The sequence below is a fragment of the Filicampus tigris genome, chromosome 4 (assembly GCF_054856515.1).
Source record: "Filicampus tigris isolate MCC_2025a chromosome 4, RoL_Ftig_1.0, whole genome shotgun sequence".
NCBI lineage: Eukaryota > Metazoa > Chordata > Actinopteri > Syngnathiformes > Syngnathidae > Filicampus > Filicampus tigris.
The window spans coordinates 9,232,847-9,260,162 of NC_141220.1; the positions used below are offsets into that span (position 1 = coordinate 9,232,847).

The 27,316-nt window shown below is 39.5% G+C and overlaps 1 protein-coding gene across 1 annotated transcript; it reads right to left on the reverse strand.

The window, feature by feature from the left end:
• Positions 1-25,812, reverse strand: pamr1b (peptidase domain containing associated with muscle regeneration 1b). Its single transcript, XM_086028467.1, has 14 exons — positions 25,642-25,812; positions 18,564-18,740; positions 15,359-15,484; positions 14,450-14,564; positions 12,715-12,932; positions 10,862-10,969; positions 7,979-8,149; positions 7,682-7,873; positions 5,319-6,152; positions 5,068-5,244; positions 3,579-3,645; positions 3,177-3,406; positions 1,044-1,402; positions 1-967 (listed from the first exon to the last, which is right to left on the reverse strand). The coding sequence occupies exons 1-14, from the start codon at positions 25,799-25,801 to the stop codon at positions 401-403; spliced, it is 3,501 nt and encodes a 1,166-aa protein (XP_085884593.1). The 5' UTR covers positions 25,802-25,812; the 3' UTR covers positions 1-400.
• Positions 25,813-27,316: the final 1,504 nt, after the last annotated feature.

Below are 27,316 nucleotides of genomic sequence, written 5' to 3' on the forward strand. Positions count from 1 at the left end.
TTTCTTTAATTAAAAACACCCTGTTTTTCAATACAATATGTACATCACGTTCAGTCATATTAGTTAATAGAAAAGTCATTACATTGCAATGTACTGTATATACAGTACATACCAATGTGTGCATATAATACATTCCATCCTCTTTTCAAGGATGAACTTTTAGTCATTTTCAAGTCTATATCCTCAGACTGACGAATGAGACGTCTTCCGATCAAAGACTGATCTACCACATTTCATGTGTGAGCATCCCTCACTTAGAGCACTGTGTCGTCCAGTGTTGCCCTTGTGCAAGACACTACAAAAATGAGATGAGAAGGTGACTAGAACGTACAGGCAAATAAAAGTAACAGAACCGAAAGATACATGGTATATAAATATTATGAGTCATTCAGGAACATTTCTATTTCATACTACTCTCTATCCAGACTTTGAAATTTGCTACATGAGTGTAGACTGTGTAGAGTTCAGGATTACACTCCCCTTGGTCATAGCCAAAGCTTACTAGTCCCAAAAGTCTCCAAAGTCTTTTGCTGTTTCTTTTTTGAGTAAAGCCGACAGATGGATTCTCCTTGTTGTCAGTGAGTGCAGGGAGGATAAGGATTCCCCCAGTGTCAGACGGACATATGTTCGAGGGCCCGTAGTTGGGCTTCTGGCTTGCACACAGCATGTTGTCAGTAACACTGACTGGCACTCCATTACGGGCGTATTGCTGCTCGCATGGGACGATGTCAGCGAGGTGAACAAGGCCAACTCTTGCTTTTTCATCTGCACCCAAACCTGAGTCAGGAAGTGGAGACCAGCCAGTCACAAGCCCCTGTCCAGACATCTCGCCCTCGCCCTGAAGGTCTGAGAGGCAGAGGGGTTGCACTTTCTCTCCAATCTTTGCTTTGTCCAGTAACTTGATGACAGCTATGTCCGAGTCAAGAATATGGGGGTCGTAATTTGGGTGGATAACGATGGTGGCCACCTTTGGGACCAAACGAGAACGTAGTCGTTATGGAAGAGCTTAATCACAAAGCTGCAAAAGTTGATCTCGAGCTTACCCTCAAGTGTTGGACACCTTTATCTTCCCTGTGATCGTCACGATAGTGTTTCCCTACCACCACCTTGATTTTAGCGGTATCCAGAGGATAAACCTTCCCCAGCTGTGTCACACAGTGGGCTGCAACCACAACACTCCTTTGGTTCACCAGAGCCCCACTGCACACCAGCTGCCAGTCGGAAGCCCGCATATGATTGCTAGCTCTTGCGCTGCCATCCTTCTTCACAGACCCAGTGAGGCTATCTGCCTTGGTCAACTTGGTCTCTGCACCACTGTAGGAGCGACGGTAGATGGCCACTAGCCAAGGCCAATGAGCCTCTCCCGGCCTCTCAGGATCAAAGGTTGGATGCTTCCCACACACTGCCAAAGAGGAGGTGACAGGATGAGAGGAGAGAAAACGGATGATGAAGAGGAGGACTGGGTAAATGTGGCTCACATTGAAGTGTGAAGTATTGTTGAACCTTTTTTTCAGTTATCTTTTGAATGTGTTTTACGATACAAAGAACACGACATGCTTACCAAAGTGCAAAGTAGTTTGGGGTAGAACACTATATCAGCCACAAAAATGCCATGCATGTCGCAGACTCATAAAAGGGGCGTTGTATAATATCACCGAAACACTATCTTTAAAAAGTTAGCCTACTGAAAACAGGTAACATTTGGCCAAAATGAGACACTACATGCTTCGCTTCAGCTTTGAAATCCAGTATGTTCCAAGTAAATTATATGGACAGAATATTGGGACATCTGTCCATTCCAAACTGCCCAAAATACATTATGAGCCATCCCCTTGCCGTTATAACAGTATACACCATTCTAAAAGATTTTCGACCAGATTCTAGTCAGATTTTGCCTTGCGTTGTGCAATTGCACACCTTTCCGGAACCCTGTACCACACCTTAAACTGTACCCACAAGTGGGTATTACCGTAACCGTTTTACAACCAATATGAAACCATTTGCAATTTATATCTACTTTGGGGAGTTAAAACAAAAAACTATAGTTTTTAAAATAGGACTCTCTACCATATGGTTCGGATGTCACTTGATGGTGCAATTGATTAATAATAACAATGGGAAAAACAGAGAGACAAGTGACCTTTTTTTAAAAAAAGTACACAGTTTAAAGGATTTTGGACATTAGATTCACTGTACAGTATTTTCAGATCTTTTTGTGTTATTTCATCCATCCATCCATTATTTGAACCGCTTAACCTCACAAAGGTCGTGCGCGTGCTGGAACCCATCCCAGCTGACTTTGGGCATTAGGCAGGGTACACCCTGAACCGGTTGCCAGCCAATCGCACGGCACACATAGACAAATAACCGTTCACACACTCACAATCACACAGAGGTACAATTTAGAGTGTCTAATCAACCTACCGTTTTGGGAATGTGGGTGGAAACCTGGAAAAAACTCTCGCAGGCACGAGGAGAACATGCAAACTCCACACAGGAAGGCCGGGGCCGGAGTTGAACCCACAACCTATGCACTGTGAGGTGAACGTGCTAACCAGTCGACCACCGTGCCGCCCTTGTATTATTTTATTGGATTTTTTTCTCAATGCATGAAAATACTGCCCAAAAAATATAAAACCTTACCGTAGGACTTTCTATTTCATCTAATTTGTGTAGTGTGAAACGTCACAACTTTATTACAGTAATGAAATGTTTCTTACATGTTAAAACCTACATTTAAAACATCTTCTACTAAAAAGTTGAGCTGGCATCCAAGGTCCTTATAACAAATTACTGTATTTGTCTGCTTTATGTTAATGTACTGCTTTTTAGAGCGTGTAGTTAACTGGTTATGATCCAGGTAAAATTAAATAATCCAGCAATGATTGATAAAAATGCGTATTTCTTATTAATTCCAGATTCCATATGCACAGTTGTCAATTTCTTTTGTTCCAACTGGTTTCTTTGTATATTTATGATTTCCTTGCGTCACGTCACGGTGTCAGTATGTAGAAATGGTATCATACTTCTAACTTGACGCTGGGTTAAGTAATTAAGAGATGCTTGATGACAATGTTCAAAAATTCTCCAAATACCTGTAACAGCAATTTAGCATGAATTTTTCCATGATGGCTGTAATGGAGGCCCATAAGATTATGGACCTCTGCTGTCCTCACCTGGTGAACAAGAGACATGGCGCCCACTCCATTTGCCTGTCTTGAGGCAAGTACGACGAGGGCTGCCATTGTGGTGGTAAAACGGAGACACACAGTCATATTCTATGTGTGTGTAAAGGTGATGGAAACCAGGAGCCAGCTGTGAAGATACTGGTGGCCCTTTGGTGGGGCCGTCAGACTGGATCTGTCGGCCCACCGCAGTGGAGTACAGCTTGTGCACTGGTGTCTTTCTAAGGGCCAAGAACAAGAGGAGAAGTATTTGTTTGTTTGTTTTCAATTTTATCAGCTACATTTGGTGGGGGTGGGGGGGTGCTAGTGGGGGGAGGTTGCTAATCCCTCAATAATGGTACTATTTCAATTTAAACTACACTTTTAAACAACACCAACAATCAAAAAACAAACCTGAATGGTGCTTGAGGAGGCAGGATCCTTTGCCTGACCAATTCCGAAATTTTGGGCTCCCGACATGCTGCAACAAACATATGCATGCAGGCACATCTCAATTAATTAGAATTGTTCATTTCAGTATTTCAATTTAAAAAGTGAAGTTCATGTTTTCCAGACCTAGAGATTCATTAATCAAGAAGCTGTGCAAATACAGATATTAATTTGCTGAATTACAAAAACACGTCTAAGTACAATGTTGGCGGGTTTTTTTCACAAATTATTTCACATCATCCAAAACTTTTAACAACCACAAATGGTATACCATCACACTTAACAGTGTGATATTATCCAAAACAAGAGTTGTATCTGCAAATATGACCATGCTGTATGCTTTACTCATTGTCAAAGGGGGTGTTATTCTTTTATTTATTTATTCTTTTTACGTGTTCCTGTTAACAGTCGTTTACTTTTTTTTTTTTTAACATGTGTGTGACAAGAAGGTTAAAAATGAGATTCACCAGATGCATTCATGACATACACAACTCACTCTTGCAAGTTAAGAGTGAGTGTTTTATTGTTTTTACTCAGTGGTTTACTTATTCATACACTGGTATGGCTGCTTGAAGTATTAAAATGTTACTTAAAACAATGCCTGTATAGCAAATAGAGGTTTGACCTTGGAACTGAGTATCTCTATTTTTATTATTTGTAGTAAAATAAAAATAAACAAATAAATAAATACATTCAAAATGTTCCAAAAATCCCATAAATGATAATACTTTAATATCAACCCTTTGCTTACCTTATTTAGCTACAGTACATGAATTAATTTGGGCCTAATATAGAAACACCATTCCGTATGATGCAGTGCACCTCTAAACTACTCTCATCCAGCCATCCATCATTTTGTACGGTTTGTTCGCATTAGGGTTGCAGGTGAGGATGGAGTCCCCAGCAGACTTTGGGTGAGACACAGGGCATACAATATATGAACAAACAACTGTTTGAACTCACATTTACACAACAAAACCTAAGGCACACCGAGCGACGTGCCTGAAGTGTGGAGAGTCTCTGTGGCAGAAATGCACAAGTTCAATAAAAATAATAATAATAATAATAATAATAATAATAATAATAATGCATTTCAGCCTAGAGCATGTGGCTCCTCAAAATGTTGTTACCCGATAAAAACACCAGAGGTGGCACTTTTTCCGTTAAATGACTTGGTATGTGTGTGAGGGTCAATAACCAGGTGTTCAGTTGTGACTCACTGGTTGTAATTTGTTTGCGATTGTCCACTTCAGTTGCTGTGCTTGAGAAATAACAATTTGTACTTTTGAGTTCAAACACCAAGTGTATGTAAGTTCCAGATAGGGAAGTTGCAGATAGTATTTCGCTGAAAATCTTCAGCGCAACCGCAACAAAAGTTGTACATCCCGACAGACGTCTTTGCCTTTTACAGTATCATCTCTGTGAAGTAAACATGATGAAGCATCGGAATTACCTCGAACACAAAGGGGCTGTTTGCCACTCCAGGTACCATCTGTTTGGCAGCTTCGCAGGGCGTCTCCACTCAGAGCGTAGGAGTGATTACAGAAGAACGCCACCGTTTCAGGCTTGGCCCCTGGCGTCATCACGTGATAGCCATGATAGAGGCGAGGGGGAGGTGGGCAACTCCTCTCTGGAGAAGAGCACTTCATGTTCAAGGGGAGTTTGGAAATGAAGACAAAGTTACTCAGTAACATGCTGTCTTACCGATGAAGCTTTGGTTAATGTCCTTCTCTTTTTCCTTCTCCTTTGGATCCGTATCAGGTTCCTTTGGTTTCTGGGTAGGACCTGTCCCCACTTTGTCCTCTTTAATTGTTGGGCTTTCCTTTGGTATGCCACTTTCCTCACCCCCTGCTCTATACAGCGTATACTGTGTAATATTGACTCTGGAGGGAATGATTTTCCTCTCTGGTAAAGCTGATGTATTGTTATTTTTCCTCAAGTCATTCTTATCATCCGTGACTGTGTTGTTCTTTGCCAATTCCTGCTCAGAAATCTCAACTGTGTTTATTTCCTGTGAGACGACCGTCCGCAGCTTTGTGTCGTTGGGTCCAACTTTGCCAGAGTCTTTTTTTCCATTCACTTGCTCCTCTTTTCTTTCCTTCTCACCTTGTCCTTTGTCTTTTATCACCACTATGTCAGTGCTATCCGTCTCTGACTTTGGGGAACGGCTGTCTTCTTTCTTCCCAGGTTTTACTATTGCAGGTTCTTTATTCTCACCTGTGTCCAGGCCATTGTCTGGGCGGACACTACCCACTTTATCTTCACCGCCGCTTGTGGTTTTCTCCTGGCCATTACTTTTTTCCTCTTCATTCCTATCCTCAGCTAGCGTTTTTACCGGAATGGTACCAGTGTTTTTGTCTTCTGCTGTTGTACTCCAGTGATCGCTTTCATTTTTTACACCTGTGTTCTCCTGGATTTTTTCTTTAGCCTTGCTGATATCTTTCTCAGTATACATTTCTTCCTTATCTTTATCTGCACTTTTTGCTGTCTCTTTTCCAGTTTCCTTGTCTTTTTCTGCTTCTGTGAGCGTGTTATTCACTGCAGACAAAGTAGATGTTAAAAGATTCATGAGTGAATTGTAGGTTTGTTGACCACCAACTAGCATATTTTCAGATTTGGTTTTGAATGTTGTGTGGATTGGCACACTGATATTTTCACAACAAAAGCAAAGTCAAGTACATTATATTGCTATTACATTAAAGACTCTTTCACCAACTGGGACATGTTTGTATAAATCCTTAAATGTGAGGTTGGTTTTCACATTTTTTTCAAAAGTCCAACGCAAATTTTAAAGTACTGCTATATGCTAAGTCAGATCACCTACAATTTTCCTGATATCCACCAGCAGGCAGGGCTCCAACATGATGCAGCACGGTTAAGTCCATTATTACAGTTTGAGATAAAAGAAACTGGTTGGGAAAACTTTCTGGTCAAAACAGAACTTGTAATCGGGGTGAATCAAAGTTTTGTTTGTCACAAAACACAACACTAAGTGAAAGAGATTACTACATAATGGACATTTAATAGTCACCCAGTATCATGCTAATATGTGACAAGTGAATTTTTTGTTATGAAAATGTTTTGATACCTTCTGCACCATTTTGGGTTAATCAGGTAAAACCTAGGCAAATGTTTGTCCATTTACAGTAGGGATTGATTTGATGTAGAGGTGACTTTTTTTAAATCAGATTTCCAAAAATATTCCATGTTGACAATAGGAAATCTTGTTTGACCAACCACGGTATTGAAGATTGGCTGACCTGCTTCATCAACTCCTCCACCCAATGCCTACGGATTTAGTGTTTGGTAGCTCTGTAGACGAACAACTAAAACGTTTAATATCCTAGAAACACTCCCCATGTTAATTCTTAGAGTTCATGCCATTTAATTTCCATATAACATTTCAGTTTTCATTAACATCAAAGGTTAGAAAATATTTTGTGTGTGACTGCAACTATGTTTGAATTTTGTTTTGCTCTTTTACTCCAGAATGCCAAAGGCTAGTCTTGATGGAAACTGTTGTTTTTTAGCTGGTAATAGAGGCAATGTTCGTAAAGTCACTACGTTAAAATTGTTGAGGTTACAGTTTGACAATTTTCATTTTGTTGCTTGCCGTTGATTTTGTTTTCATCAGGCTACACAAGGCTTTCATGTTTAGCTGAGGTTTTCATCTTTTTAAACAAAATGCAGTATACAGTAGTGTGTAGGTTACTTTCACCAGAATTACGACCAAAACATCGATAGCCTTAGGGACAACACATTTTAAAGAGTAAAGAGCTTGGCTTCTTTCCAAGATATGAGTTTGTTCATTGTTATGTTCTCAGAACTCCTGAGAAGGCCTGATCGTTGTATACTTCTTTTTTATGTACCACTAGAGAGAAACAAAAAAAAAAAATGACTCGGAGGAGGGTCTTAGATTTGACTCCCTCTACAGAACAAAACATGAACCATGAGATTGAGTTATTTGAGTATTGCAAGCCTGCTTGTTTGCCCTTGAGGAATTCATGTAATATGATAAATAAAGGCTTTAGAAAAGAAAATCAAATATTCCAGTTACTTGACCTGACCTTTGGTACAAACAGGATGAGTTCCACTCCAGGTGTTGTTAGGAAGGCAGGTTCTTTGAGAGACTCCACTGAGTTCATAGGGCTGATGGCAAAGGTACTGAAGAGCAATTAAAACATCATTGGGACCATAAACCAGGAAGTGGTCCCCGTGTGTTGGCTTTGGTGGTAGAGCACATACTCTTTCCATTGGAACTTGAGGACACGGAAAAGGGATCAATTAGATGAGAGCATGTTCACTGATTATCTAACATTATTTCTCACTGAATCAATGATAAATAAAGCCAAGGTATGTTTTACCACACTGTGGGGCAGGTACACTCCAGGTGCCGTCACTCAGGCAGACGGCAGCCCGTAATCCCTGCAACTCAAACCCTGCATCACAGTGGAAAGTGATTCGTGCCCCAGCGTGATGAAACACTCCCTGTGTGGATCCATGGGTGGGCACAGGCGGCCTGCGGCATCCCACCACTGAGCAAAAACACAAAGTGTATGCTCAGATGATTTCTAAACATGTTCTGTCTGTAAAGAAAATGATATCTTGTGTACACAGACTTCAAAAGGGTTCTGTAACACTCCTCGAGCATTGGTTAAGTGTACCTCCCCGGTAAGACCACACAAATACACCAATGTGTGATTTTATTGACTTTTGCTGCTTATAGGCCACAGATAACATATGAAACTAAAATTCTGACACTTAATCTTACGTCAAGAACGTTGACACTTTTAAAGCAGCAAGCCTCACAGACTTGTTATTGAATTGTATGAACAGTTCACAGTGCAAATTGGAGCACATGGCTTGTAAACACTGAAATAAAGAGAGGCAATAAAAAAGGATTTTAGGCTAAATGTTCCATTTGCAGAGCAGTAAAAGTTGATTTAATAAAGTGTACTATAACAGTTTAGGGAATATTTCAATGCAATATCATCTGTATCTCTACAGTAAACAAACACATTATACAAAAGTTGGAATTGCTAATGGGTTGAAGGTTTGTTTTTTTATTGCAATGACATTAAACTATTTTAAATTTGTATAGTAAAGGGGCATGTGTTGCTACAAATGATTGAATTAAGTAAGTTTAATGTGCTGTTTCATTTAGTTCGACCTGGTCAAAGGCATTAGCTGTAGTTTTATAGTTCTAAACCAAGGATCCTTCCCTATAAGATAGTATTTTTTTCTTACACATACAATTTACAATCTTTCACTCCCTGATTTAAGTAAATGTCTTTGGCTAACCAGTGGTGTTAAAAAGTGCTAAATCTGCAAATGACTTCTTTTCAGCATTGTGAGTGGCTTTTAGTGAGTGGATCTGAGGTTTATCCACCACGGTTCAAGGGTGGAAAGCTTTCATTTTATGAATGTAACGCTTACAAGAAAAAGACAGCTACTTAGTGTTTCTCTGGCAGCATGTCAGATTAACACATGCAGGCTTCCAGCAGATCACATTCATTCTCGGTGCAATGAAATATCCTTAAAGCTTCTTAAAACTTTATATCTGATGACACTGGAACAGAAATTTGGATAATTTCTCTATAAGATATTAGATAGTAACAGTACTTATGTTTCAGAAATAAAATTGACAGGCTGGAATTCCCGATGGAGTACAGATGAATGGACCGTTTGCCATTTTATGGGAATGCTGCTTCAAGAGAGAGATGCAGACTCTTAAACCATTTATTTTATAGCCTTGAATGTAACCCTGAAAATGACACCACAACAAAACTGTTTTTGAAGGTTCTTCTGGGAGATGTGTAAAATATAAAAACACAAGTTAAGTTCCAGACACCCATTAATGCGAGACCATGAAGAGCCGAAATGATTCCCATCTCTCTGAGGGAACACAAACTCACTTCTTCCACCGCGGTCGGGAAAAACTGTGATATTAACAGAAGACATATGCAGTAAAATTTTCCTCTTCCTGCATGTACTTGACATATTATTGCAGATTATTTTTACATTTTAATTCCAGGACAGCTCATCTGCGGCCAGCCCAAACAACAGTAAAAGGACTCCTCTTCTTTTCAAAGAATCACTTTTTTTTTCCAATTCATATATACAATCTTTGCTTTTAAGTATCATCACGCTCAAGTGTCGAGAATTAATAATTGGGGTAATAGACTTTGTGTATAAGTGCCATACACAACACCAAACAAAGCAATGTACATTTTCCTGCATGTTAAATGATATTTACTTTCATGACTTGGTTGAGAGAAAGGCAACTACTGTGAGCCCAAACTAAAATACAATAATCTGAATTTGGGTTTGTGTCTCAAAATAACATGGACAAATCCCAAAACAAACTTACAATCGTTCACAGCAGATGTCACTTCTCATTGATTTCAGCATGAATGGAATATTTGTCCGGTTTGAGAGAGAGCTCTCTCTGAAGGCACTGAAGTTGTAACCATGCACAGATTCTTCACCATGAGCCTGCTAAGGCTGGGGGATACCACACACCTACAACTCGCAAGTTCTCCGGCAGCTCCTCTTCTCCAACACTGCTGTTGTTTACCCCTTGGCTCCTGCTGTTTACACCTCCTCTCCTCTCCCCTCCATCCCTCCATGACTTGTTGTGTTCTAAGCTATGGCATGGCACTAAAGCAGCCATGCGCAGCGAGCAGTGCGCTCAGAGTTTACAAAGAATACAAGAACCCGATTCCCATCGTTCATTTTGGAGAGCCATTCAAAAGACTCGATTCGTTCGTGATCGTCACACCACTGCTAATAAACCGTTTTCTACTGTAGGCCTACTTTTTTGATGATTAATTTTGTCTCGTGGTCCCCAAATCGTAACGTGTTATGGGACTCAGTAACTGTAATAACATTACAAAAATATGATGAGCCACTTGTTATATTACGTTGCTACTGCCTCAATATAATATATTACAGTAATATGTTAGTTTTACGCGTTACCTCCAACATTGTTCATAAACAAGAGCAATGGTGGACAAAAGCAAATGGAACCAGTACTGTATTTGTGTGGTGAGATTGGCATCTGTGTGTAGGCAACATGCACCGTTTCATAACATTACACTAGACTAAAAGGGTTGTTCCTGTGATACCAATTGACTAATGATGACTCATTTGACCCAGGAATAAATGTCAACAGTACCCTCCCAGCAACAACTACAAACAGATGTTAGAGGGTTTGGCCCATTTTTGTGACGTGTTAAGAGACTTACCATTTTCACACCTCTTGCCTGTATAGCCAGCCAGACAGGCACAGTGATATGTGTAAGAGCTGTCAAGGATACAAGTCCCGTCGTGTAGGCAAGGAGAGGAGCTGCAAACTGTCACAAAATAAATACAATATCAGGGTACATACACTAATTATTGTATTCATTTGGAGGAGAAACATAAAACCGTGATCACACTGCATAGTCTGAAGTGGTAGGAAGGGGGCTGTACTCCAAGCTGGCACCACTTCAATGTAATTTTCACTTTCCATTTCTAAATGTGTGTGGGCATGCCGAGAAAGACATAGAGCTCTTTTTATGATGTGGCTTTGCAGCTAGTACAGTAAAAGTGTGTTTGACTTTGAGTACAGTACATTTAAACTACTGTCAATCCAACTGTGTCACAATTGCCATTATGCTGTGCATCTTAAAGAAATTCGTTAAAATCCGGTTAACACTCTTAACATGCATTTAGTATATGGTGTTATTTACATGTTCTGCACCACACTGTGAGACTTTGCTGCAAACCTTCAGTTAACGACAGTCAGATCGAGACAGAACTTTTAGATGTAATAAACCAATAAAACCAGTACTATTGACTATCATTGCGAGTCGTTACCAGGTGAAGCTTTGACAAACCGTTGCTTTACAAAAGCACATTGTAAAATTGGGTGTGGGCAATATGGTGATTCCTTATCTGTTATATAATTTTGGAATTTATGCAAACTTACGGGTTCCTTGCAAGAATTACAAACAAAACATTTTGAAAAATATATAGAGACAGACAGAGGCTTTTGTTTGATCTTGTATACATGGGAAAGAAAAAAATCACTATAAATTTCTAGTCCTACATTTCTAGAGGATATTAAAGTTGTATGGATCATACAGTATGTCATCAAGGGCAAGCAGACCTAAGCACAGTAAATAGAAGCTTGTTGAATTTGATAAACACCGCAATTTTGTTCCTGTAAGAGTTAGTTGCCACAAAAGCGTAACTGCAGACACAACAAAGCTGCTAGGGGCCAGTGGAGAAGAAGCGAATGTCACAAATCCGATTATGTAAAAAGGTATTCTTCTGGGGGAGGTGAATAGTTGTTAGGCGTTGCTTTTTCCTATCCCTTTGTTCCATTATACTGGCTCAGCGTATCAATGGAAACTTGGGTGGGCACCATTGGGCAGTACCTCTACTCAATGAGGCTTGAGTTACATCATGTGGCAAAGTGAATTCTTCAGGTTGTCAACAAAACAATGAACATGCCCATACATGTGGGAAACGTTTAGGATCCGTCTGGGCTCTAATTAGTCTAATTCGTCGCTGGTGGTATAACAGTTCATTTGCCTGACTTTGGTGCAGACAGTGTGGGTTCATGTCGCACTCAGTGAATGTATGAATATGAATGTGAAAGGCTGTCTTGTCTTTTTATGTGCCCAAAGTCAACTAAGCCAGCCTGCAGCTTCCTGTGACCCTGATCAGGATAAGTGGTATCAAAAATGGGCAGATGGACAATTGACAATAAACGGAATGTTACAATCCCAACTGGTGACTTGATGCACACCCAGCATTTTCATGGTGTCTAAAATTGGAAAAGATGCCCCAATCACATCAAACATCCCAAATTATTTGCAATGAAAAGCTACTTTGTTCATTTTGGCTCAAAACGGAACTTTAGTCAACTTTTTCATCATGTTCTGAATTAATTTATTTGTTCATTTGGGAGGATCTTTGTTACTGAACATGCCATGCGCTTCTCACGGCATTTTCCTTTTAATGACTCAACTAAAAAGTAATTGCATACTACAGCGTTGTAGTTGCACTTTACTGCTGCTATCGTGGTAGACAGATGCACATTAAGACATACCTGAACTCTCCTGGAATGTAGCAAAGAAGCCATCAAAATTCTTGTAGCCATCAGACTCAAAATGAATGTGGAGACTGTTGCCAGAGCTCCGAATAGGAGCAGGTCTGTTGTTTCCACAGAACCGACCTATAACACGAGAGTTGATGCTGTCACCATCTCTGACCTCCACGAAGTCATAGCGACAAGAATGATGTACCTCCAAACTCAGCATCATAAACCTGTTGGCATGAAGACCGACATGAATAAGATAAGAAAACAAACACAACGCAACACCTTAGCAACTGCTGTGATCACACTCTCCCGCCTTATGCGAGCACCTGTGTTATCTGGCAGCGCTCCACCAGCTGCCACCGCAGTTGTGATGCTTCAGAGCGCTCAGAAGGAAAACAGGCAGTGCACAGTCAAGAATGACAGTAATTACTCTAACAGCTGCAAAAAGTGACTGGAACTGCTAAAACATGCTTTGCTGATGTGAAAGGTGAGTCAGATGAGTGTGCCATCATTGTACTTGACACAGAGCAATTTAATACTTAGATTTATTATATTCGACGCAATAATCTACTTATTTGTGTTCTATTCTTCTGCAAAAACATTTCTTTCTTAGGCAAACAGTTTACAAGCCCTTCATTGGACGGACTTTGGAAAGCTCAATGAAATTTATCACCCTTCACATTACAAGGATATTTATTATAAACACTCCGTTTGTGCCTATTAAACAGAGAGAACGCACATATAAATAATACTTTTCCATTTGTGTAACTGACGATAATTATTGCTGATAAACAGCATGATGGCCCTAGCCTCGATAAACGTCTTAATTATGTCTGATCAGTAGCTGTTAAATGTCTATAAAACTTCAACAAAAACAAGTACCGGTAGTATTTTACTACCGTTTTGGAGCCCTTGCCATGTTGGTGCTTCAACACACCCCGGCTATACAAAAGATGAAAATGATGTGAGCATAGTTTGCTCACGCACGATACTAGCAGTCATCATAACTAATACTTAAAATCCATCCATCCATTTTACGCATCACTTCTTTGGGTCGAGGTTGAGCTGGTGCCTATCGTCGGCTATGTTTGGCCAAAAGGTGGAGCACTTCTTGGACTGGTCAACAGTAAGTCAAAAATGACTTCGAATTTTTATAACATATTGAAAAATGAAGATATAATTTCTATGTACCGGCATCTAGTTTGACATTTAGATAAACAACAAATCTCACAAAAAAGCTTTCAATGACCCATCAAAAATCTATGAATGTCTCATTTAACATAACATTGTTAACAGTTAACAATGTTAACAGAAGAGCTTTGAATCATTTAGTAACAACAAATCATCCAATAAACATTTTCACCCTCAATGTTGTTTTTAACTGCTAAAGCCTGCACAAACACTTGACGATTAAAAAATGCATGTGTAGTGGAGAAAATGACACATTGGAAAGGTCATCACTCAGCTGGAAAGTAATTAAACGGGGGGAAAAAAGGTCTGTTGTGTTTTCCAAAGCTGTAGACTTTATTAATGACGCATATTGTACAAATATCTGAGCTGAACAGACATTTGATCTACTGCCAGCGATTAATCACCATTACAGATGGCCAATTCTTATTGCAAGGAAGGCTATAAAGAGCAGTCGAGGACAAGTCATGACCTGTGCTGTCATTTTATTCTTTTGATTTGATTGTCTAGTAAATAGGAGGGTTCTGTGTGCCACATAACAGAAGTACCGGCTTACCTGAGTTCTATTGTAAAGGGTTGGTCCACCTGTATAGTCCATTCGCACCGAGCGTTGTTGGGGTAGCTCTCCAGAACTATGTGACCCTGACGTTTGCGGATCACCCCACCACACTCTGTTTAATACAACGGAAAAAACTCACTGAATTTAGACATTTGCCCAGATGGTGGTGTGCAAATTATTTTTTTTACAAGCTTTTCCTGTAATGACAACCTAACTACTATGTTGGTCTATAGGCTGCACATTCATCTGATTTGGCTCTCAGTAAGAATCCAGAGTTGTAAAGTGCTTAACATAAAAAAACAAAGAAATACAGTACAACAAACATCAAGAAGTTCTTTTTTTTTTTTTTTCAATCAATCAATCAATCAATCAATCACATTTTATTTATATAGCACTTTTCATACATAAAAATGCAACTCAAAGTGCTTTAAAACATTCAAAGCAAAACATAGAATTATCTTCAATCAAAAGAAAAGATAAATTATTTAAAAGTTGTTGAAAGCCAAACTAAAAAGGTGTGTCTTGAGCTTCCTCTTAAAAATATCAACAGTCTCTGCAGACCTGACATCCTCTGGCAGGCTATTCCAAAGGTGAGGACCAAAATGGCTGAATGCAGCCTCGCCAGAAGTAGTTTTTAACCTTTTAACGAATAAAATGCTGCACTATTTTGTAGGGGAACATTTTATACTTGTACAGCCGTGGAATCCAAATTTCACACATGAAATAGCTTAAAAGGTATCCTGATTTCATTTTTGAATGTCCTCCTGGGCATTGGCATTCTTCCAAGATGGCATAGTCATCCCAGATGTAGATATGTCAAGAGGGAAGGAAAAAGCATTGACTTCACCCCCAGAAATGTAAGTAAGTGTACAGTAATGTGTTCCTTAAGAAAATGATGTCACTCACTCATGCAATCTCCACCAGACCATCCAGGACGACACTCAGCACAGTATTGGCCACGGATGAAAAAGTCATCTTTAGGACCCCATGTCCCGTTGTTGCACCGCTTACAGTTCTCAAAAATACTGCAACCTGAAAGAAACAGAATGGGATCCAAGAGCTGAGTCTCAGACAAGGACCAAGAGTCATCCACGGTACCATCAGCCCTCGTGTTCAGTTAAGCCCGATATTCATTCCCTGGAACATTTGGAGTGAATTTGTCATGGGGAGAGAGGCGGGGTGCACCCTAAACTGGTCGCCAGTCAATCGCTGGGCACAAACAATCATTCGCACCTACAGTCAATTTCAAGTGCTCAATCAAACTACCGTGCATTTTTTTGGAATGCGGGAGGAAATCCATGCAGGCATGGGGAGAGCATACTCCACACAGGAAGGCTGGAGCCTGGATTTTAACCCAAAACCTCAGAAATGTGCCGCGGATGTGTAAACCAGTTTGTCCATTGTGCCATGAGGAGTACACTGTATGCCTGTGAGTTTTATTGTATTATTATTGCTACGTGTGTTGCTCTGCAGTTAGCGTTCAAAACTTTATTCTTAAAGGCTTATAAGACCGAAACAATGATGAGATTTGTAAGCCTGTCTAAGGCATTTGGTGTTGTTTGTTAACTATACAGACTTTATTAGGGTAAATGTGTTTCAAATCCACAATGTGGAATTGTCTTTGATTTGATTAATTTGACAGCAAACCTCTTTTTTGAAGACTTCACTATTTGCCAAACTGCTGTTTGTTGTGAATTGAGATGAATTGAGTTCACTGCCACCATACTGCACTCATATGTCAAATTTCACTCACAAGTCAAAGCAAAACATTGGCCTAACAATGGCTCTTATCCCCCAAAAATCATGGAAAAAAGTTTTGTTACTTGTATCTCTAAGCACTACTGTATCTCTCATCACGATGTTGTATAATGTGTTGTCACATTCTTTTATCATTTCCTGTTAAAAGATAATAATACCCCCCCCCCCCCCACACACACACACCTCCAAAAAAAAAACCTTCAACTCAAAATTGCGCCGGGAATGAATGATTTTGGGCATACAGTATCTTGAGTCCACAATGCAATTTGATGCCCTCACCAAAATGTCATACAAACCATGATAAACGTTTTTGTTGAATTTATTGAAGTCTATTTCGTCAAGTCATTGAACGAAATAAAATCATCCGGATCCAGACACATTTTTTTCAATAAACTATCCATCTTCTTGAAAAAAAAATATCTGGATCCAGATGATTTAATTTTGTGCAACCATTTGACGAAATTAAATTGGGTTAATTCAACACACCATTTTTTTCAGTGTATCTTCTTCCTTAGGCCATGTTTTACCGTTCCACACAGCACATCTGCTTGTTCTGCTGGGCCCCATTCTTGTAATGCAGAGTCACCACTGCTATAGACCCTCAATACATTTCCTTTATATGAACTCTGCTAAACTCATTACGCTCAACTTTCACTGCAAATGGTTGCTGAAACATTTCTACTCCTTATTAGAAAACCCCTCCAAACAGTTTCCTGAAAGGACGGATTTTCACTTATGTGGCTGTTGAGTCAATTGAGGGGGAGCAAGACAAAGTATGGCAGGTATGACTTGAACAGCAAATTCGAACATACACATGGTTAATTATGACTTTAATGTACACAGTCCCTATGAGTACATTTAGTGCTTTACAGCTGAACACAAGGTACTTGTATCCATCTTAATTCTCAACAGCTGTTTTCCCTCTATAAACACACTTTCATTCCATGTAAAACAGGACATTGTTCTGGAGGAAAATGGCATTTCAGAAAACAACTTGAAGAGAAACCTGATTTAGCAGCAAACTGAACATGTGCAGTGAAATGGCCAGTATTGTCAGGACAAAGTTATGTACGTATCCCTCCTGTAAGAACCAACATAAACACCTTGCGTCGCATTAAACAGTCTCGAGATTCATGAGATGTTGTGATGTGAGGTTGGCCCGGAAACACATTAGATCAGACATAATGAAGTTGTTTTCCAGGTTTTCCATCACACTTATTTGTCTCCCTGCAGTGTGAAGGCCAAAAGGAGCAGACAGCTCTTGGTGTTATGCCAAGTACATAGCAGGCATTATTGAAAGACTTTCAAATGAAGCTGACTAAAAATCAACATACCCTCGCAATCTCCTATTTTCGTGGCTAAAACATGCCACTCATGTGTCAAACAACACATAGATGGTTGATGAATTGACTCAGTCAGAATTTTTTGTCTGCAGTGTAATATGTTGAGTAATCCACATTCTTCAAGAGTCAAATAGAAACGCTGTGATATTCTAAGGAGATGGCGGTATTCTAAAAAGAAGCTGTTGTTGACTGTGGTTGTTGTTTAGACTCTCCACCATTTTCTGTACTTGTGGCCAAAGTTGGTTCATCTGCCTTGCACATATACAGAAGCTAATGTGGAGTGCATCAACCTCCACTATATGAATACAACATCATCAATTAATTTTGCAATGAGAGACTTGGCAAGGCCGCTTCTGGACTTTGATTGTGGGCCAGGCCCTCTCTTAGATCCAACATAAGTGACATCTGACATTTTAGTTCTTTGGAATTAATGGACAATAAATCCCACAGACACACTCACAAAATCATGTTGAAAGTCTACCCACAAGAATGGAAGCTAATATATTAGCTTCCATTTGAGTCCCTGTGGGAGTAGCAGCCAGCTGTCTCAATTTGCTTTAATACTGCGGACTGGCTCTGGGAAAGAGTCTTATCTATTAGTTCAACGATACACAAGTCAGGAAGCACCTTCTTCAACAATGGGGAAGACAAATGAAGATTATGAGCAACAACTTTGGTGACTGTGGTTACCAGCCGATTGTGCCCTCGTTCGCACGTACGGAAAAAGGAAGTCCTCAAATAACCTTTCATGTTTTGGGAATGAGAGAGAAAGCTGGAGAATTCTCCAAAAACACAGTTAGTCATGCGCAGAACATGAAGACTACACAATTGCATATTTCTTTGAATAAAGCAGTTTCTAAAATTAGCTAACCTGGTGGGATGGCATAAAGTAAATTGATTAATGTGTCATTTATTTTCAATAAAATTCAATTAAGAAACTGTCTGCAAATGGCAAAATACTTATGAACAACATCACACATTTGTGCCAATTGCCTGGCATCAACTTGTACCTGGGTGGATGATGCAGGGGTCACACTCATTGATGGCGTTGCGGCAGCAGGGCACAGCGTAGCCCACCGATGTCCCCTGCAGGGGGCATTTGCAGCGGATCACATCATACTCACAACATCCCCTACACATGACGTTCCACTCCGGCCCGGGGCAGTGGTTGTACAAATACCTGTAATCTAAATAAGATAATACAGTACTTTAGACCCACAAGCTTCATTTTAGACCACAAGGAAAATATCAACAAAAGGACTGTGTCATGAGTACCAAAATAGAGAGGATGATGAATGTGGGTGGAAGGGAAGGAAGATGTCAAATGCGATATTTGCATGAGCAGACTTGACTTTAATGTTCACAGAGCGCTGCTGTGTTTACTAGTCTTGTGTTTATAGGCGCTGCTGCCTACTGGCACTCTGCTTATTTCCACAGCTACAGTATGTGGCCTCAAGCTTCTCTTTGCAGTTACCATGTTTTCATGCTGTGTAGGAAATTAAACATCAAGCAAGCTGCTACAATATGAAAAGTCACCATGACTGACAATTCTGGCGACATTCTAGGTGCTTTGAGCATTTTTGTGTGCTTATGTAAAGGTTTTCTGTTTAATTTTGGAAACAGACAGCGTAATGTCCTTGTGGTAGAAAGAGAATTAACAGATGCAGCACTTTAAACTTGGCAGCGCGTTCTTCCAACACTTAGCTCATCATTTCAATTTTGATATTACATGCCATTTGTACATTAAAAGCAGACAAAGTCCCTTCAAATGCTATTAATGTTTCCTAATTTGTTTGAAAAAAAAAATCAACAGGGAAGGAGTTGATTTTATATCAACTGGAGAGCCGAGACTTTACATAGTGTTTAAACAGTGCTATTCTTTTAAAAATTACACTATTACAATTATTACCAAGTGTAAAATCTTCCACTATTCTTTCTCAACAACCGATGGTACAGAGGTGTCAAATCCAGGGCCAGAAAGTCAAAACCCTGCCACCGTTTGGGCTTAGCCGCAGGTGTTTCTCCTCAAGCGGCCGGTAAACGAGCCTCTGGGAGTGGAAGCCCCTACGGGGGGCTGTGGCAAGGTTTTGACTTTCTGGTCCTGGAATTGGTACACTGAATTTGATATCAATCAAGTGCAATTGGGGCAGTGTATTTCCACTAGGTTAATTTCTCTGCAGGTTTTCAAATGGCAGATTTTATGCTTCATAAAGCTGCTGTAGGCTTTATGCTCTTTTATATCTTCTTTCCAGTTGCTGAAGTCATTTTTTATTTGACGATGTGGGTTTGGTTGAATTTGTGCTTTAACCTCGAAAGCTCCACCAGTCTTTGACGACAACTGTCTGCGGTATCAAGAATATAAGATTAATGCCTCCAATCAAACATACCAGGCACTTCACACACACAGACGCACAATTCAAGCTGTCATACCAACCACTAGTTGCAGGTTCTTGTTGTGTCAACAAATATAAACTCACAACCCCATCAATTTTGTTTTTGTATACTGGCATCCTTGCATTGTCTCATTATATTTCAGATCGTCTGTCTCCCTTTAACCAAAAAGATAATATTACTTCATGTCCAGCTGGTCATCCTTTGGGGATTTCCATGCTGGAACCACAACCACGCCCTGTAAGGGCGGACGAGGCTTGTTTATAGAAAAGTTGACGAGACAAAACAAAATAGCATCCAACACAAGTAAATACTTTTTTTTTGGTTTTTGTTTTACCATTTAAAACATTTGCACTCGCCTTCTGGCTAACTAGAAGACTGACCAATGAGTTCAACCTGGCACGTGACCGTGAAATGGAATAAGTGATGTATCGAGGCAGAGAATAATTATTTGACAACAGTCTGTGAACAAGGAGACCATTAACACTCATCTGCTTTCACTCACAACATAAAAATAGTTGCTCCCAAGTACACTTCAGAAGACTGATGTTTGGTTGGTAACATGACTCAAATGACATAAATTATGCACTGTGGATTAAAAGCATCATAAAGCAAGTTAGGGTCGAATGTCACCATTCATTCTGTTGACTGTGACCTTTAACAAGCGGCGATGGCTCCCAGCCCAGGATGAAAAAAGTGTTTTGAAAGGTGTGATGAGTGCCATATGGGGATTGAGGGGGTGCAGACGCCATCTCTTCTCATGAGACCAATTTGCTCCCTTCCTACTAGGTAAAGGACACTGGTCCGTGAGAGTTGAAAACCTGAATTATGGGACATGAACATGAAAAGGCCTCAGAGCTAGCCTGGTAATGTCGTTAGACGGGACGGTGCTGTGTCTCTAGGGAGCTGACCCACATTCAACCCATTGAGGTATCTCTGCTTCAAGTTGAAAATGTGATACAGTGTTGTATTTTTACTTTATGCTATTTACAAGACATGTTTGTTAGCAGGGTTTACACCAAAACTATAAATTGCTATTCAGAATTGTTGAGAAGTGGATCACATTTTGATATTCATAGCAAAGGTTTATGGAACAAAGCAAAATCAAGGAATGTATTAAATTGAACCATTGTACCCTCCCCAGAAGGCAAAAGGGAGATTCCACCATCTGAGATATTTCGCCTGATCTTAAAAACAGCAACAGGATCGTTTTAGTTATAACATTTTGACGTGTGTACGGATGATGATAGTGTTTTATTAGAGCAATAGGTTCATTCACTGCCTTGTAAAAACACACATGTGGTGTGAGACATGCAGATACCTCTAGGTAACAAAACACTGCATAGAAACAATTGTGTGAGGAATTTTACACAGTTTTGGTTGTGCAAAGATTAGACCTTTTCCTGTGTGCACGTAATTGGAATGGCACTCGAGCGCTTAGTTTAGAACAAAGTGTTGTTTTTGAAGTTATTTGAAACAAAATGCACCATTCATGCATGGAGAAAATTACAATAATATCCAGATTTCACTGAGACTTATTACAATTCCTTTCCTTTACATTTGTAATGTAATAAAAGGCAGCAGTAGAGCTGCATGCGCAAGGCTATTTAATACATTTACCGGTCAGACAACTAGCTATGCTGTCATTTGTCAGGGGGGACAACTAAGAAAAAGTCCTCCTCTCCCTGATCTTTGGCAATCATTCAAACTGTCAATTCTTTTGTGGTTTTATGTTTTTGGGTGTATCTATGAGCTACATGGGGGCCAATGGAAGCCCAGTCTCAGCAAAGTATACCTGAGCTCCCATAAAGACATTCAATTCAATTCAATTCAATTTGTTGATCTGTGTGCTTTATTTAGGGTCAAATTCATTATTTCATTGGAGGGGAGGATGGATTTTTCTTCAAGTAAAATGTATTATTCATGCTAAATACATTGTTTTCACTTGGTGATTACAAATTTAGTGGCACTTGATCACCAAACCATGACAGTTTGATTCTAAAACTACAAAAGATATAGGAGATATGGCAGTAGCCATGCAAAAAAATGACACTGAAAACTGATGTTACAAGAAAGAACATGCTGGAGCTGCCCAAAATCGCCCTAATACTCACAGGTAACCCTAATGAGGACGTGTAGTATGGAAAATGAATGGATTTATCAAAAAAGAGTCCGTTCTATGGGAAAGGGATCATGAAGTCCAGGGTTTTAGGGGGTTCATTATCTCTTGTCTCCTCTGAGTGCAAAAGAAGAGTAATATTTACCCACACTAAAACTGAGTTATTTTGGCATACACATTGTGTTATTTTACTTCATGGCCCATCACTGTCCCTTTTTGTGGTTTTCTTATTTGGTTTCATTACAGAGATTTTTATTACTCGGCAGTCACTTCTAGGCTGAATTTATTTGTTAAGTTGCATTGAAGGTACAATTTCGTGTACAGAATCGAATCTTGGCTCTGGCATTCCTGTGCTTGGTTTACTCCGCTTAGTCTGGCCTTTGTGTTCTTCTTCTCTTTTGATGTCAAACACAAATGTTCCGAGCAAAAACAAAAGAATCGGCTTCGCCATTTCATTACTTCTGGAGGGGAGTGTAGTTCAAGCGCTGCTAGAATCACAGTAGTTATTATGGCAGTTTCCACTTCAACTTGAATGCAGATTGTGTGTGTTGCTGCAGCTTTTGGAAATGGGAAGTGATGTTTGCTTTTTTTCCCCTCCAGATGTCGAAGACTCTTTACAAGCATGTGAAAAGTCTTACAGTAGAAATAACAGTCATTGTCACACTCTTCATCACCAGGTGGAGACCTCCATGTGCCACATGGCATTTGAATCCAAAGAAAGCAGTTAGCATCTGTCGCTCAGCTGCACACCTTTGATGTAAATGCAGATGCTGACATCATTGCTGACACAGCCAGAGAAGTGGTCATGGAAATTGAAAACTTTGCTCCATGGATCAGTACACTTTGACCCGCAATGCAGTAAGTGTAGACGTAGAATCAAACAACCTATCAATCCTCACCTGTGGTGTCACCAACCAAATTATTTAAATGAAATTATTTTGAGGCTACAGTACATGTTGTAGTATGAAGTAAAGCAATTACATTTCCCGTTTATTCACCTTGGTTTGCTCCTTGTTCATATTTCCGTGATTTACTAGTTTGAATGGCTATTGGGAATTCAGAACATGGTGTGCATTTGGAATTTAACTAACCTAAAGATTCAATCTAAAATCAAAGAGTTTGTTTGTACTATTTTATCAATTGGCTTTCATGTCAGATGACATTTAGGGGGGGAAAGCTGTATCAAGAGTAACGTCCATTTGCATAATTCATTTCTGATACCCAAATGTTATCAGAAATGCATCTGTGCAGCCCACCATCTGTGGCGTTTGCACCTGTTGCCATATAGCGTGACATTTTTACTCACCGCTTGAGTCAACTTGAATTCTACGGTGTCTTCATTTTTATGGAAACAAAATTATTAGTTAAATACTGGATAAAGTAAAGGACAACTGTTAAGTAGCTGCAGGTCAAAATATTGATATTATATATTAATAAAGTGAATTATAATCTCTCGCACAAAAAGCACCATTAAATAATAATAAAGTAAAGATGTTCACACAAGTACGTTTTTTTAATATATGATGGAAATGTTATTATAAATGTATTGTCAATACCGCCAAGCTCATCTATCTGTCCATTTTCTACACAACACATCCGATTTGGGATCATGGGAGTTGGAGCCAGCTGACTTTTAGAAGACATTCTAGACTGGTTGCCAGTCAATCACTGGAGAGTGGAGACCAGCAATCACTCACATTCACACCTTCATGAGTGGAAACTGAACCCACTCTGCCTGCATGGAAGACAGGTGAGTAACCCTAAATTACACCATCAGTGACATCTGTGCCTAGCAAAACAACTCATGAAAACACATCTTTGAAAACCATGAACAAAGTTGGACAACTGCATACAGGTCTATTTATCTATAGCTTATAGTCATCTATAAGCAGAGATACATAAATAGGAGACTCTTCGCTCCTAATTATCTAAGTGGATGTCTCCTTAAAAATGTTAAAACATTAATATTGTGATGCTAAGTCTTTCTCAATACTGTTATTTGTCTTTTGTTTTACAAAAAACAAAAACAACAAACGGAAACTGCGTTTAATTGGACTCCATTTTATATTTTATAATTATGAAAGCAAAGAGTAAATTTGTAGTCACTTGTTATAATTTCATAATTTGTATGGACTATAATCGTAATATTCGTACACATTTTCCTTTCTCCAGTTACACAGATATTGTCACACGTCATAGATTTTGAATGCTGTCATACCATACAGTGAATTACTTTTGATTCGCATCTGTACTGTAGACAATAGAGAATTTATTCTGAGCAAATTTATTCTGCCTTGTCAAGTAAATGACATTATGCAGTTATTATTATTATACAGTATATATACACAATCAAACAATTTCCTCAAGGCAAAAACTTGGATATTTTAACCATGACGTACTGTGGAAAGTTTTGAATGTGCGTATGTGCAAGTATATGGTTGCCTTTGCATAGTCTCCACAGCAGCTGCCTGGTATTTTGAGGTCAGTGTGATTTAGCTATCATGGAACAAGAAAATTCCCCAGGGAACATTGTGGGCAGTGCAGATCTGAGTGTGGGCTTATCCCGCCGCTCATCCTGTACATCGCTCTAATGAACTTCCTCTGCTCGAAAAACCCACTAATAAAATGTAATATGACTTTATTATCCACTAGGATGTACAAAAAGTACAACATACCGTTTTAGCTCTGTTCAACCTGACACACTTCCCTATAGGTAAGGACAAACAACACTCTGTAGAGACATGAGCCTGCACATGCACGTACTCAGAAAGAGACATTATAAAGATTATAAATAAAAATTTCTATTTGCAGCTGCTCCATTGAATCATCAAATAATTACCCAAGATTATGCAACAAACAGTCTCCAGAGTGACTCAGCTGACAACACTGTATGAAAGAGGGAAGGAACTCTTCTAATCACTGCCAGTCAACACAGACGAGTTCAGTGGCCAACATGACTTTATTGTGTTTTGACTACTTGGAGATTTGCAAAGTGGAATCTGAGGGCAGGGGAGACTTTGGCGTACGCATCACTGCAGTCAGCATGATCGATTCAAACTTTGCTCACAACATCCTGTAGAAGTCATCAAGGGCAAATACGCAGAGAGTATTTCAAGTGCTACTCCTCCAGAGACCACTTTGACATTTAAAGCGAAATTGTTGCACAAACAAGGAGGAATACCAAGTCTCAACAGTGCTATTAAGAAGCAAGCTACCTCAAGGAATGTGCCATAACAGCACATTTTTTGTTTCAAGTAATACCCGATAAACAAGCTCATACAAACATATATATATGTATATATATATATATATATATATAAAACATAATATTAAAGTGCGATTATACCTCACTATATCTCATCTTTGCAAGAGACAATAGATAACAGAATCACCTCTGTTAACAAAAGTGCCATAAATCATTCTGAAGATTTACATTTTCCAGTCCTGCTTATGTGCTATTGAGGGGTGTAAAAAATAAAAACAAGTCTGGCTCAGGACAAAGATGCTGACTTTTTGAGAACAAAAGATCCACAACAGAGAGAAAGGGGTGAACTATACAAGTAAACTTGGTGTCTTACTGTTGGGCCAGGAGCTCCCCTGAGGTACGAAGATACAGATGAGAAGGTAAATGAGAAGGAACCAGCCTGCCCTCCCACTGATAATTGCGCTGGTCCCGGGAATTGCGTGGGAGCCCCCATCGGTTTGCCCCAGCTGTAGTCCAGGTTCCGCAGACAGCATGCTGCAGTCTGGAACTCTGTTTACTTTCTGAACTCAGCTGACATCACCATCTCAAACTCTTTCAATGCTTCCCGCCCCCTCCTTCTAATTCTCTCTCTCTCTCTCTCCCTCTCTCTCTCTCTCTCTCTCTCTCTCTCTCTCTCTCTCTCTCTCTCTCTCTCTCTCTCTCTCACTCACTCATTATCTTTGGCTTCAAGTTACAGTCCAGTCTCCAAATGGTATCGCTTGCTCCTTCCACACAGAGGACCTCAAGCATAACTCCTAAATGAACACAGCCCCTAACCTTTAATGTAAACCCATTGTGTCTCTAATTCTTTTGCTCGCAGACACACACACATACGCATACACACACACAAACACACTCATAAGCACATAACTGTTGTACACTGTGAAACAAATGATGTGATGGAATTCGCATCTGGTGGACTACTCAAGTGTTCTCAAAAAGGTTAACATCAATGTAATTCAATTTCACAATACTCTGATCCTGAAAACAAGTGTAAGAGTGCATCATGTTTCACAAAATAACAGTTAGAAATTTTCACAATATACAAATAATGGCAGTATGGCACCTATACCTTGGAATGTACTTAGGTTCATATAATCTTGTTAAATGGAAAAATGTAAATGCTTGAACCAGCATCATGAATGACATCATGCAAAAAAACAAGAAAAGTAAAAATGCTTTGCTTGGCATCACATGTTCAGTGTGTGAAACAAACAGAGGTGGGCATTTTACTAAAGTTTGCCGATCCGTCATTAGTCATCCGTCAGCAGCCTTGGTACCCGTCCATCATCCATCAATACGTCTATTTTTCAAGCCAAACCAAATTGTAATCGTCTGTCGGCCAGTCCGTCATGTTATTTTAACAGCGGTTCTGTCAGTAAACATCAAAAGTCCGCCAGTCCATCTATCGTCAAATCCGAAATAAAAGGTCCAACAGATGAAAAATCATCCATACTTTAAAGTTTTTTACTACTTTCTTTGAATTCTACTTCATTTTATTCCTCTTCATCTTTTTCTATTTCTTCTTGAAATGTGGCCGCCTCGCGAGCACGTCACACGCATGAGGGCCAGTTAATGGGCCGGACTAAAATCCACTTCCGGCCATTAGTCCTGCTATTTTTTTAAAATTTGTCATCTGCATGTGATGCAGCTGCAGAAAATATAGATAGAATATATACTTATTTTTTTTCCTGGCAAAAACTCCAACAGCTGCCACTGATTCCAATATTCTTTCATTTTTCCAAGTGTCTTCTATACCAGAAATTCTCAGCCCGTGTGCCGTGGTACATTTGTGTGCCGTGAGAGATCATCAAGTGTGCCGCTGAAAATTATGCGATTTCAATTATTTTGACAAAAAATCTACTATTTTTGAACACTTTTTTTTCATTAATTTCATTAATTTATGTATGTCAACCACGTATCGTAAAAGGCAAAACAATGAAATGCTCTTCCACTAGATGATTGAAGGTACATAAATACAATGTATATCCTTTTTTTGTGAATCATTT

Excerpts from the sequence above, each read along its gene's own strand:
- pamr1b (XM_086028467.1), bottom strand. The coding sequence starts at position 25,801 with ATGCTGTCTGCGGAACCTGGACTACAGCTGGGGCAAACCGATGGGGGC. Across the intron at positions 18,741-25,641 it reads GGGGAGCTCCTGGCCCAACA|ATTACAGGTATTTGTACAAC; the intron begins GTAAGACACCAA and ends TATCTTATTTAG. Across the intron at positions 12,933-14,449 it reads CCCTTTACAATAGAACTCAG|GTTTATGATGCTGAGTTTGG; the intron begins GTAAGCCGGTAC and ends TCATGCCAACAG.